General features: G+C 34.6%; 1 protein-coding gene across 3 annotated transcripts in view; it reads right to left on the minus strand.

Moving 5' to 3' along the window:
- Positions 1–14,437, minus strand: part of CEP83 (centrosomal protein 83) — a 131,894-nt gene that overhangs the window by 25,352 nt on the left and 92,105 nt on the right. For all 3 annotated transcript variants that reach the window (XM_047740060.1, XM_047740062.1, XM_047740061.1), the window contains 3 exons: positions 8,810–8,924; positions 6,968–7,112; positions 6,705–6,854 (listed from right to left, as the gene is read on the minus strand). In XM_047740060.1, coding sequence (XP_047596016.1) covers positions 6,705–6,854; positions 6,968–7,112; positions 8,810–8,924 — 410 coding nt within the window. The remainder of the gene's footprint in view (positions 1–6,704; positions 6,855–6,967; positions 7,113–8,809; positions 8,925–14,437) is intronic.

Raw genomic sequence — 14,437 nt, forward strand, 5'->3', positions numbered from 1 at the left:
GGATGCAGAGAAAGGGGAACCCTCCTACACTGTTGATGGGAATGCAAGCTGGTGCAACCACTCTGGAAAACAGCATGGAGGTTCCTCAAAAAGTTGAAAATAGAGCTATCCTACAACCCAGCAATTGCCCTCCTGGGTATTTACCCTAAAGATACAAATGTAGTGATCCAAAGGGGCATGTGCACCTGAATGTTTATAGCAGCAATGTCCACAATAGCCAAACTATGGAAAGAACCTAGATGTCCATCAACAGATGAATGGATAAAGAAGATGTGGTATGTATACACACACACACACACACACACACACACACACACACACACAATGGAATACTATGCAGCCATCAAAAGAAATGAAATCTTGCCATTCACAACGACATGGATGGAACCAGAGGGTATCATGCTTAGCGAAATAAGTCAATCAGAGAAAGACAACTATCATATGATCTCCCTGATATGAGGAAGGGGAGATGCAACGTAGGGTGCCTGGGGGGTAGGAAAAGAATAAATGAAACAAGATGGGATAGGGAGGGAGGCAAACCATAAGAGACTCTTAATCTCACAAAACAAACTGAGGGTTGCCGGGGGGAGGGAGGTAGGGAGAGGATGGTGGGGTTATGGACATTGGGGAGGGTATGTGCTATGGTGAGTGCTGTGAAGCGTATAAACCTGGCGATTCACGGACCTGTACCCCTGGGGCTAATAATACATTATATGTTAATAAAAAATTAAAAAAGAGTAACAATTTTGTTATTTAATAATGTAATTTAAGAAGAAACCACTTTAATGAGGACAGGACACTAGTATATAATTAATAATTTAAAGCATCTGTGAAAGCAGTAATTAATCCTACTTACCACAGATATTTGTTGTTTGTAAATAAATGGATACTTCTGGTTTATATAACTGAAAAGCTCCTTAAGCAAGACCTTTTTCTCTTACAGGTAGTCTCTTGCTGACTTATTATAAATTCTAAATAAGACAAGCTTAAAATCATGATTATTTTAATAAATGACCAAAACAGATCTAGTTTATGTAGGTAGACTTATAAATTAGAAAATCAGAACTGCCATGAGAAAAACACAACTGCAGACCATTAAAAAAAAAGAAGTGGTACAGGGCCACCTGGGCACGTCAGTTGGTTAAGTGACTGCCTTTAGCTCAGGTCATGATCCCAGAGTCCTGGGATCTAGCCCTACATCAGGCTCCCTGATCCTTGGGGAGCCTGCTTCTCCCTCTCCCTCTGTTTGCCACTCCCCCTGCTTGTGTTCTCTCTGTCAAATAAATAAAATCTTTTAAAAAAAAAGTCATATAAATTTTGCAAATTACTCTTTCTGCTATATTTTATGTTAGTTACTATGTCCTCATTTTAACATAAGTTGGGGTTAATTATACATTAGAAATGATCTGGAGAAACTGAAGAGAAATAAAAAAAGTTATCAAAGTGACTAATGGAAAAGAAAATTATTTCTGTTAAAGAAAAGCTGAAGAAATGAATGCTATTTTATACAGCAAAAAACAAACAAACAAAAAACCCTAAGGGCCATGTTCGTTATTGTCTCCAAGTAGTAACAGTTTGCTTGACATCTATCACAATGTCAACAGAAACCAAACCAGGAGAATTAGGCTTAAATTCTCACAGAAAACATTCTAACTGGCTAAACTGTGGAATCATAATAGGATTAAACATTAGAGTGGGGGTTTTTCTGGGGAGATTATCTCTTTCCTTTCTAGATATTGTCAAGGAGAAGTAAACAAAAAAAGCTTCACCTGTGTAGAACGGTGAAAGAAAAAAAAAAGTACTCCTCTAAAAGCGAAGAGTACAAAATTGACTCTCCAAATCCACTACAGATTTATGACTCTAGAATTGTAGCAGTCAACATTTAAAGTAATTATTCATAAAAACTGACATGAGTAAATAATACATATATCTCTGCCTGAAGTAATTTTTCCCAAGTAATGAGATTAACAAAACACTGTATGTTAAGTATACTGGAATTTAAAGCTCACTTTAGAACATGTTCAGTGCTGACACAAAAGACTGTCTCCTTAAATTTTTTACCCTGGGTGTCTCACTTGCTTAATCCTAGACCTGGCCTTAATATATTATGTCACACACACACACACAAAATCAATGCATTCCGTAAATTAGAAATAATAGAAACAATATTCTCTGATTATAATGCAATAAAACTATAAATTAAAAAAGCCTCCCAGCTGGAAATTAAAAAACCTTCTGTTACGAACTGACCTGTGTCTCCCCAAAATTTGTATGTTGACATCTCGACCAGAGTATTTTATTTATTTATTTTTTTTTTAAAGATTTTATTTATTTATTTGACAGAGAGAGATCACAAGTAGATGGAGAGGCAGGCAGAGAGAGAGAGAGGGAAGCAGGATCTCTGCCAAGCAGAGAACCCGATGCGGGACTCGATCCCCGGACCCTGAGATCATGACCTGAGCCGAAGGCAGCGGCTTAACCCACTGAGCCACCCAGGTGCCCATCGACCAGAGTATTTTAGAATGTGATTGCATTTGGAGACAGGACCTTTAAAGATGTAACTAAGGTTAAATAAAGCTATCTGGGTGAATCCTAATCCATATGACTGGTATCCTCATAAGAAGACGGAAAGGTACTAGACACAGGCACACAAAGGAAAGGCAGTATGGGGACAGAGCAAGAAAGTAACCATCTATAAGCCAACAACAAAAGAGGCCTCAAGAGAAACCAAGTCTGACAATACCCTGAGATCTCAAATTTCTAATGTCCAGAACTATTAGAAGATAAATTTCTATTGTCTAAACCCTCTTGATGGTGGTACTTTATTCTGACAGTCCCAGCAAACTATTAATTTCATCTCTTATTAAACAACTACACCTTCTATTAATACATCTATTAATTCTTGGGTGAAAAGGAAAATGTAAATTCAAATTAGAAAATCCTAAAAGATAATAATTAAAACACTAGAGAATATACTTAATATACCTAAAACAGGGATAAGAAAAATCTCATACTAGAAACTTTACCAACAAAAATGAAGAACACTTGTTGAGTAAATTCCCAACTCAAAATAAAACAAAAAAATAAACTAAAATAAAGCATAAAGTATATAACATGATCTTAGAAAACTCAAAATCTACAAAGCAGCTAGTAGAAAATACATGAGTTTAGTAAGGTCACAGGACTCAAGGTCCTTACATAAAAGTCCACGGACTATATTTCCACATGCCAGCAAGAAACAGAAAGTGAATTTTTTAATTTTTAAGATTTTATTTATCCACTTGACAGAGATCACAATTAGGCAGAGAGGCAGGCGGGGCGGGGGAAGCAGGCTCCCCACTGAGCAGAGAGCTGATGTGGGGCTCGAGCCCAGGACTCTGAGACCATGACCTGAGCCAAAGGCAGAGGCTTAACCCACCGAGCCACCCACATGCCCCAGAAAGTGAAATTTTTAAAAAACTGCTCCCATTTATAATCATATAAAAGTGCTGAGGAATAAAATGTAACATAAGATATGCATGACATATTCCATGAAAACTATAAAACTCTGATAATAGAAATTAAAGATGATCTGATTAAAGAAGAGACATGCCATATTCATGGGTTGGACAGGCTCAGTATTGTTGAGATGACAACTCTTCTCAAACTGAGCTACAGATTCATTATAGTTCCAATCAAAACCCTAACAAGCCTTTCTGAAAAAGGTGATAGGCTGATTTTAAAATTTATATGGAAAGGCAAAGGACTTAGAAGAGCCAAAACTATCTTTAAAGAAAGAACAAGGTGGAGGACTTGCACTACCTGCATCAAACTTACTATAAAGCCGCTGTGGTCAAGACAGTGTGATAATCATGTGAAGACGGACAAACAGATCAATGCAATGGGACAGAGTCCAGAAACAGACACTTAATGGTCAACTGATTTTTAACAAAGGAACCAAAACAATTCAATGGAGGGAACGACAGCCTTCAACAAATGATGCTGGAACAACTGGATACCTATATGGAAATAAAAAATGATTGTCTACCATCGCCTCACACTGCACAGAAATTAACATGAACTGGGTCATAAAACCCAAATGTAAGAAACAAAATACTAATCTTTTAGAAGAAAACGAAATAGAAATCTCTGTGACACAAGATCAGGCAAACCTTTTCAAAAAATAAAAAATAAAGAAAACCACAAACTAGAAAAGAAAAAAATTATAAAATTGACTTTGTCAAAATAAATTTTGCTTTCAATAGACACAATTAAAACAAAGCGATCCACAGACTTAGAACATATCTGTCAAATATGTATTTCACAAAGGGCTTGTATGCAAAATAAAGCGCTGTTACAACTCAATATGAAAATAACGTCCTAATTTTAAATATGGGCAAACTATGTGGATGAATACTTCAAAAATCCGTATTATGAGATGCTAAACATCATTAGTCATTGCGGAAAATCAAATCAAGACCACAATGATATATTACTACACATCTGCTAGAGTTAGGTAAAAAAGACTGACAATAACAAGTGTCAGTCAAGATGTGTGAATCAAATGGAACTGGCATAGGGGAACTCTCATACGTTGCTATGGGAATGAAAAACAGCACGATCGCTCTGTAAAACAGTTTTGCTGTATATGTTGCAGAACAGTACTGCTATATGTCATCACTCAGCAATGTCATTCCTAGATATTTAACCAAGGGAAATAAAATTGTATGCCCAAAGACTTCTACATGAATGTTCATAGTAACATTAATCATAATAGCCCCAAACTAATAACAACCCAAATATCTGCCCATCAAAAGGAAAATGAATAGGGGCGCCTGGGTAGCTCAGTGGGTTAAAGCCTCTGCCTTCAGCTCAGGTCATGATCCCAGCGTCCTAGGATCGAGCCCCACATCGGGCTCTCTGCTCAGCAGGCAGCCTGCTTCATTCTCTCTCTGCCAGCCTCTCTGCCTACTTGTGATCTCTGTCTCTGTCAAAATAAAATAAATAAAATCTTAATAAAAAAAAAAGGAAAATGAATAAACAAATCATGTTACATCCATTCAATGGAATATTAATCAGCAACAGAAAGGAATGAAATACTGATATATGCAACAATATGGATAAAGGCTGGGGATCAGAGGAAAGGTCAAGTGCAAAGAGACACGGAAACTTTTAGGGTAATAGAACTGTTCTTTGCTTTTACTATGGTGGTGATGATTACAAAACTTTATACAATTACCAAAAGTCATCACGCTACACATTATTTAAATGGGTGAATTTTATTTTATGTACATTAAACACTAATAAAACTATTAAAACTTCTTAATGGCAGAAAAACACAGAAAGAAGAAGAAAGTAGAAATTAATGAGGTAGGAAATAGAAAAACAGTTGACTCCATAAATCAAATTCCTAGTCTAAAAAAAATACTGAACTGTATGCTTAAAATGATTAAAATAGTGAATTTTGTTATGTATATTTTATCACAATAAGAAGAATAAAATCAACAAAGCACTAGCCAACTAGATTAACAAATAGAGGAAGAAAGCACATATATAAATAAGAAATAACCCAGGGAAAATAAGCATTCATTAAGACAGAACAAATTGAAAAATAAAAAACTATTCTTCAGACCTCTATGCAGACAAATTTGAAAACCAAGATGAAATAATTTCTTATGAAAACACAGATCATCAAAATTGATCCCAAAAGAGACAGAGAGCTTAACAGATTGTTTTCTATAGAATAAACAGATAATTACTCCAGAAGTTGAGGTTGGTTCAAGATTAAGAAATCCATTAACACACAATATTAATAGTGCAAGAGAGGAAAAATTATGACTGTCTGCAGAGATGATGAAAACCTTTGAAAATTTGCGACATCATGCCTATCATTTCTACTATACTGTTTGCCAAATGATCTTTTCCTATTTCTGTCATTTTTTCTATGTTAGTTGGAATTCTCCTGAAAAGAGCTTTCCTTCTAAATATTATACATTATGTCATCTAGACACATAGATTTTTATTTTATCCTATGGATTATAACATTTTATTATAACTCATGTCTTTGCTCAAACTGTCTCAGATTTGATCATTGGGTGCTAAGATTAGTGGAAGAATGTATGATGAGAAAGTATGACAAAAAAATTTACATAGTCTCAAAGTATTTCCCCATAAGGTATTTATATATCACAAAGAGAAAAAAACAGTCATTTTATACTGGAAAAATCTGGCCAACATCACCTTAACCAAACAAAGTGAACATCACCAGTAAGGGAACAAGTAATATACCTCCTAATATAATGCACTGAAGACACAGGACTTTGATTTTGGTGTTATTTTTGCTAAAAATATATAACCTGAATTTAATCATAAAGAATTTAAGACAACTCAAATTGAGGGACAATCTCTAAAATAACTGGTCAGCACTCTTCAAGTGAAGGCAATGTATAATTCTGGACTGGATCTTGGACCAGAAGAAGGATATCAGTAGGACAACTAGTAAAATTTGAGTAAACTCTATAGGTTTGATACAATACTATTTATTTCCTGATTATATTAACGTTAGTATCTTAGCTTTGATTATTGTAATATGGTTATATAAGATGTCAATCTTTAGAGATCTCAGCGAAGGTCAGGTAGGAATTCTGTGTATGACTTTTACAATGTTTTGTTAGCTCTAAGATTATTCCAAAATGAAGTTTAAAATATATCTACGCATAGATAACCTAATACTCTGAAGTTCCCTTCTGGCCGACTCTTCTGCCATCTGTGAAGCCCGCAATTTCTCTTCACACTGATCCTTTTCAGATTGCCTCCAGACATCATGTTCCACTTTCATTTTCTCTAAATCCGCTAATCTGTTCTCAAGTTCTATCCTAAAACAACAGATGATAATTATGTTACAAAAACTACAATGAGGATGCTATGACAGCAAAATGTTTTCATTTGCAAGGAGACTGAACACAAAATAAGGTACTTAAGTGCTTACTTTTCATCTTGTAATACCACAAGTTTTTGATAACCTTCTTCCTTGGCAGCTTGTACTTTACGTATTAATTCACGATCCTTTTCTACGAGGAGAGCTTTGTGGTGTTCGACAGCGGACTTGAGAATTTCATTGTCTGACTGTAATCCTAATATTTTTTTAAGGAAAAAGATATGCTGTATTCAATGTTATTAAGCTGAAAAATCCTAACAGCAAGCATCCATAAGCTGGTAAGACAACTAAAAGACCATAGAAATTTAAGTCTGGATATGTATTCTCAAAGATCTTTACATTATTAATAAACCTTTTAAGAATAAAATAGACTAAAACTCAGTTAACTATTCTGTCATTATTTTATTTAGCATACATACATAAACACTTTAATAAAAGACTATATATATTTACTCGCTTGACTCTTGAGAACTGGGGGCATCAACCTAGGTGATATCCAAAGAGATATAAGTATTTACTCCACTTCTAAAAGGGTTTTGTAATCTTAGCCCCATAGACAGCATCATCATAAAGCTGGTTGAAAGTAGAGTGAATAAAATCACAGAACCCTTCAAAACCTATCATTCTAACAGAACTGTTAGATTACCAATAGAAATAAAAATTGGAAGGGCACCTGAGTGGCTCAGTCAGTTAAGTCAGGCAGGTGCCTTTGGCTCAGGTCATGATCCCAGGGTCCTAGGATCAAGTACCACATCAGGTTCCCTGCTCAGTGGAGAGTCTGCTTCTCCCTCTCCCTCTGCCTCCCAGCTTATGATTTTGCTCTCACTCTCTATCTCAAATAAGTAAATAAAATCTTAAAAAAAAAGAAATACAAATTCGAAACTTTCAAGTTTATCCAATGAATTCACACATTTTCCTTACATTGATATGGCAAGTATTTTGCAGATGGAATAACTAAGACAAATTCATATGTAACACAAAATTTTAAAAGAACGCATAACTAGATCACAAACTCTTTACATCCCTTGAAAAATTACTCCCTAAACTCTATAGAAATTCATGAATCAACATCAAGTAGAGATTAATCATACAAACACTAATTCATCATAAGCTCTGCCTAAAACCACAGAGGCCAGTTCAACTAAAGACCAACTTGAGGACAGTTATAGGCCAAAGGTAGCTGATTTAAACACCCTTTAAGAAAAATCAGAAATAATATAATTCTGAGGAATCTTGATGAGAAGGACATTCTAAGACTACACTGGGGCTTAAAAACAAATGAGGCTCAGTAACTAGCCTAGTGTCTACATAAAAACAAAAATTGGGCCTAGGATCTACCTATCTTCCTTACGTTATTACTTTTATTTTAAAGATTTTATTTATTTGTCAGGAATAGAGAGAGAGAGGGCACAAGCAGGGCGAGTGAGAGGCAGAAGGAGAAGCAGACTCCCTGCCGAGCAAGGAGCCTGATGTGGGGCTTGATCCCAGGACCCTGGGATCACGACCTGAGCCGAAGGCAGACGCTTAATCGACTGAGCCACCCAGGTGTCCCTCTTCCTTATGTTCTTAAAATGGTCTCACATCACTAAAATGGTCTGGGACTAACAATCACATGATCTAAACAGATTCACAACTACAAACCCAGAAAGTATGGAATCCCATTTGGAAAGTTTCATTTAATTTATGTATTAATCAAATAACTGTATAAACATAAGACTGATTTTTTTAAGAGATACATCACAAAATGAACATTCAACATAAATAAAAACAACCCATATGTGCTCTAAGATTAAAATTCAGTTAGGCTCAAAAATAAAAATTCAGTTTGACCTATTTTAATAATTTGTTTGTATGCAAAAAGAATAGTAAAAAGCATGGGAAATCATATATTACCATCCAGTTCACTTTGAATCTTATTTCTTTCTCTTTCTAGCTCACTCTTAGCTCTTGCTGCCTCCAGTTTGATGTCTGTTATTTCTAGTTTGTTTGAATGTTTAAGTTCTTTTACCTGTTGAGAATTAGAAATTGAAATTACTATAGGTCATTTTCTTGCCATTAACTGCTTACCCGAAAACATCAGTAGAAAGGAGAAAATGTTTTGGGAAGCAGAGTACACAGTGTAAGTACCTTCCAAGAGGGAAGGTGCTTCAGGGCCTTGAACAGTATCTGGTACCAAGAAAACAGCCTTTTCCTAACAATAGAGTTATTTTTTTACAAATATCAGGCTGGGGTCACCTGGCTTAATCTTGCCTTAAAAGGCTTAACTACAAGTACCTAAAATCCAATAGTCAACGACCGGCTCAACTTCAGAGAAAAAAACCTAAAACCTCCTTTAAAAAAAAGTGCTGGTGACAAGAAGGAATTCTAGGTAGAAGGAACAGCACATAAAATGTTATAAAGGTATAATGTCACAACAGTATGCTTGCAAGAAAACAACGAGCAATGCGTTAGAGCAAAGGAAGGCATGCGATCTGTGGAGTGGCAGGGATTAAATTTTTATGCTGCACAAAAGGGCCGCGTAGCCTGTTAGCTACTGAAGGTGACACAGTCAACTTTGTTTCAGAAAATTAACTCTAATTGCAAATTAAGATTGAGAAAATGAAGGTAAAGATGCCAATTAAAAGGCAAAGAATTGACAAAGTGGGCAAGAAGGAAGAATCAACTGAGTTTGGTGTGTGTGTGTGTGTGTGTGTATGTGTATGGATGTGGTGGCAGTGGGAAGAGTGAGTACAAAACATATAAATCTAATTTAAACTTTTACTGCCCAAATCTAATTCTCTGAAAAGCCCTGAGTGAATAGAAATAATTGTCAATATCTTCCATATGATTAACTAATCACATACCATTTTTAGTTTTCTCTGATACAACCCTTCTGAAAATGAAATGATTTTAGTTCATGAGTAGTATTCATTCATTGGATAAATATTTACTGAGTACCTATTATGTGCCCCAGCAGTTTTAGGAGCTGGGGTTACAGAAGCAAACAAGAAAACTTCATCCCTCCAGCTATCTGCACTACCCTCTACTATTTTCCATATCCTTCCCCTTTCATAAGATGCTTCTAAAGTTAGTCCTAGAGTTAATTCTATAATGAGGATTTAACCAATACAGATATAAAAATTAGATAAATCTGTACTCTGACACACTAATGCATAAAACTGTGAAATTAGAGGAGAAAACTACACATATATACAAGTTAAATATGTAAAATGTAAGATTGTGGGAACAGGAGGGTAGAGGATCATATACTTCAGTGCAACAGAAATCTATAAAAACTGAAGATGGGAGTTAGAAACAAATGAGAAAAACCTTCTAGAGCTGAAGACGGGAAGGATGAGAAATAGAAGTGTTTTACCAAAGGAGATTCCATCTATGAAAGGTCTTAAGAACACTGTAAGGAATGGTTTGGTCAACATTCTCACTTAAAGAAAAATAGAAAAGCAAGTACTGTGCTGCCTTTGTACTGCTAACCACATTTAAGATGTCTGTTTTACTTCCAAATAAACTTATAGATTTTTTAATGACACTACATAAAATGAATACATTGTGCTGACGCCAGGTTTGCAATTTTAAACATTACTGAAAATAAGTCTCACAGAACAATGTTCAACTACATGAAAGCAGCTAAGAAATTTTATTTATTTTAACAACTTAAACTTTCTGTGGATTGGGCTCTACTACATTTTAATTTCACGGACAGACAGAATTAAAACTATAAATGTCTTAAAATTTTGAAGAAATATAACTATAATGAAAATCCAATTTCTATAACAAATGAAATTATAACCTGCTATTATATGCTAGCTGTAAAAGTTTAAGAATAACATAGCAGTTAATTAATAAGCCACACCGTAGCCTCTCTAAATATGAGGTGGAAAACTATAGCCATCTTATTTTGCAAAAATTTCATTCATTTCAACAAAAACTACGAAATATCTAAAAACCTATTTCTTCTGAGAAAATATTGTTCTACTAAATTGTAATTATTGAAACTGAAAGAGCAGTAGACAGGAAGTCAAACAAGTGAAGTCTGACTTCAGGCCTACTTTTATTATTAAACTAGTGGTATATGCTCAAAGTATTTGTCCTTGCTGCATTTGAGTTTACTCATCTATGGATCTACAGGAGTTTCAGTTTTCCTTTAGTGCCACATTTCTATAATCCTGAAATAATGAACGCACTTATAGTAATTTTTAACTTCTTAAAAATATATTAAAAGGATTAAAAATGAAAAACTTACATGAATTGTATTACTGAATTGTATTACTGAGCTATGACAAACAGTAGCATTTCCTACAAGTAATCTGAATCAAATCCCAACTAGTCATAATAAACTTTTCTTTCTGACCCTAGATCCCTGGTTCTTTACCTTTCTTGTGATCAGGCCTCAAAATTCCTAGGAAAACTAGAGATCATTTCCTAAACAAAATGTGTAAGGTTAAAATGTTACATATAATTTCAAGAGATACAGAGTCTTCTGAAGCTCCCCTGGGGCCAAGATATCCTGTCTCTCTTGTTTTTTTCTCACAATACATTTTCCATTTGGGCCTTCATGTTGCCAATTTGCGTTATGCTTTTGATGTAACAGAAGCTCAGTATCCAGTACTACCAGTACTACTAACTTTAAGAACCATAAAAAATGGCAGTATTAGGCATTTTACAAGGGTTCAGAATTTGTTAAATTACACATACACACATACACAGACATGCAAGAAAACATATATAAGCAAGAAAGATATAGCTGGAAAACTGTATTACTCAAGAAGCTCTTGACACAAATTCCAAAGAGACAGTACTTAAACTCTGATCTTTTTTCAAAGGTCTGAGATGGTATGACCTCATTAATGTAGCAAATAAGGATAACTATGCGGGATGATTTCCTTAAACTGCATATTTTATTGGAGTTTTAAAGATCAAACACTTCCCGAGGTAACCAGAATTTATCTCATTGAATGTAAAGTACCTTCAAGGTCACCATTTTCAGGCCATCATTGGCAATACTTTTTAATACAAGACACTGAATCACACTGACATAATTCTGTTCAAAAACCTAACAAACATTTACAAAATTTGAATAACTTAGACAAATACACCCCAGGTACTCCTTTGCATTGCAAACAACCATTTGCTAGAGTTGCAAAATATTAGATGAAAATCTCAAGTTGCAAAGAAAACTGTGACAATCATGTTTGAAATATCATTTTAAAATTTATCCTTCCAATGAAATCTTTTTACATGCATGATTCCAAATGAAAACTTGGTTTGTCTAAAGCTGAAGGATGGTTTTTAATATGCCATTTATATGCAAAAAACACAAGTGTGCCCTTAAAATTAGGCAACTCTTAGCAATATCAGAATTGGAAAAAAGGCATGGCAGAACTTCCTGAATTTACTTCTTTGTATACTCCATTTCTTTGTATACTCTACCATTGTAGGAACTCTATCTCAATATGTATATATTTGGATGTATAAAAAAATCTACTTAGGTTAATCAGGAAGCAATTAAATTATTAATTTATTTTACAATCTTAGTAGGCTGGATGAGTTCCTAGGGATGAGCCAGAATGATGTTTCATTTCATCTATGAGGAAACTTGCTTACAGTTCTACAGATTTATATAATGAGGAATGGAATTTGTCATGGGCTCAAAGTTCCATGTTCTTTATGTATATCTTTTTCTCATTTAAGGATATCACTAGTGTAAAACTGTTGCTATTATTTTCATCATAGGCTACTATCTACTGCATTCAATACCATCTTTAATCTTAGAAAAATCCTGTAAGAAAAAGGCATTGTTCCCACTTAAAAGTTAAGCAAATTAGAAGTCACACAGGTAATGAGTGAGATGAATGAGTCAGGATCAAAAGACAGATTTATCTGATTCAAAGTCCATGAACTTTCCTATTGTAATTCATTACCCCCTCCAAAATGACAGTTTTTAATTTCTAAATATATCTTAGTCTCAACATATAAGCTAGCCTAGAAAACACCTGAATTAAACTATTTCAACAATTAAAAATCTTCTTGCCTATATTTCACATATTCTTTCTAGTATCAGCCATGTCTAATGAATTAAATACACTGGCTACAAAACCACTTCATAAACTGTAAAGTATAAAAACTCAAACAAAAATTGTAAATGTCACTACAGACAGAATCTGCAAACATAAGAGTATGTGTTTGCCATGGAAAAAACTGGGTAGACTATCTCCCAAGGGTGGCATCTAATACATGTAGTATTATGGCTTATGGCCTTTTGGACACAGAAATCACCACTCTCAAGGCTGGACTCACATTAATAAAGTTTATAAAGACTGGTTTATAAAATCAGAGCTGTAAGAAAAAACTATAATGGAAAACAGAACACTAAGTCTGAAGGACCAGTGTGCATTCTCTCCCTGTAGACAAAATTACATGGGAAATTAAGTAACAGAAAGTTGTTTGGTGATCATACAATCAGAACAAATGGAATGAAATGAATTGATAGTTTCATGCCCACCATTTAAAACAGATTGATGAATTCCTTCCCACAATAAGAATTATCTCTTCAATGGGACAGAATACTTAGATTCTACTAAAACTCTCACTTCTCTCTGTTATGAACACTGCCTAAGTTCTCTCAAGTAATTCCCTGGCCAAGTCATTTATGATGACTACATTACTCCTTTAGGTAAGTTCACTTCTACTAGGCTATAGTAAGTTCCTTCTGGTCTGGGACCTCTTTTGTTTTTCCAGGTAATTTTACATAACTCTGCTCTGATGAAAAATAATTGATTTCACTGATTCGGAAACCACAGTTATTTCCAAGATCTTGAAGATGCCCCCAAGTACTAACATTAATAATAGCTATTAATAATATTTGGGTAATTATCTACTAGACCTTATGCAAAGTGCTTTGTGCATAATATTGCATTTAATTTTGCCATAATCTATAAGGTATATATTAGTTTTGCATTATAAAGAAAAACACTGAAATTTTCAGGGAGAAAGTAAATTGCTCAAGGTCATACAGCTAGTAAGAAAAAGAAATGGAATTTGAATCTAGTCTGTCTTAACTCCAGAGATGATATGATATTGTTATTCACTGCAGTCTTCTAAAAAATACTTTCATCATTGCTCTCCTATTTCTGGTTATCAGATTCCTTATACATAAAGCATGTGAGGGGAAAAACTGTAAGTTCCTGAGAAAACCTGGTATATAAAAGATATACAAACCATTATATATATTCTTTTAAAAATAACATAGGAGCACCTGGGTGGCTTGGTTGGTTAAGTGGATGGCTCTTGATTTCAGCTCAGATCATGATCTTTGGGTCCTGGGATCAAGCCCCATGTCAGGCTCAATGCTCAGTGGGGAAGCTGCTTGAGATTCTCTCTCTTCCTCTGCCCCTTGCCCTCTCTTTCTGACACACACTCTAATAAATAAATCTTTTTTAAAAAAATAACTAAAAATAACATAAATGTAGACCATGCTGCTGTTATTAATTCACTCATTTAACAAGTATTTATAGAGTGCCTGTT

The sequence above is a fragment of the Lutra lutra genome, chromosome 8 (assembly GCF_902655055.1).
Source record: "Lutra lutra chromosome 8, mLutLut1.2, whole genome shotgun sequence".
Taxonomy (NCBI): domain Eukaryota; kingdom Metazoa; phylum Chordata; class Mammalia; order Carnivora; family Mustelidae; genus Lutra; species Lutra lutra.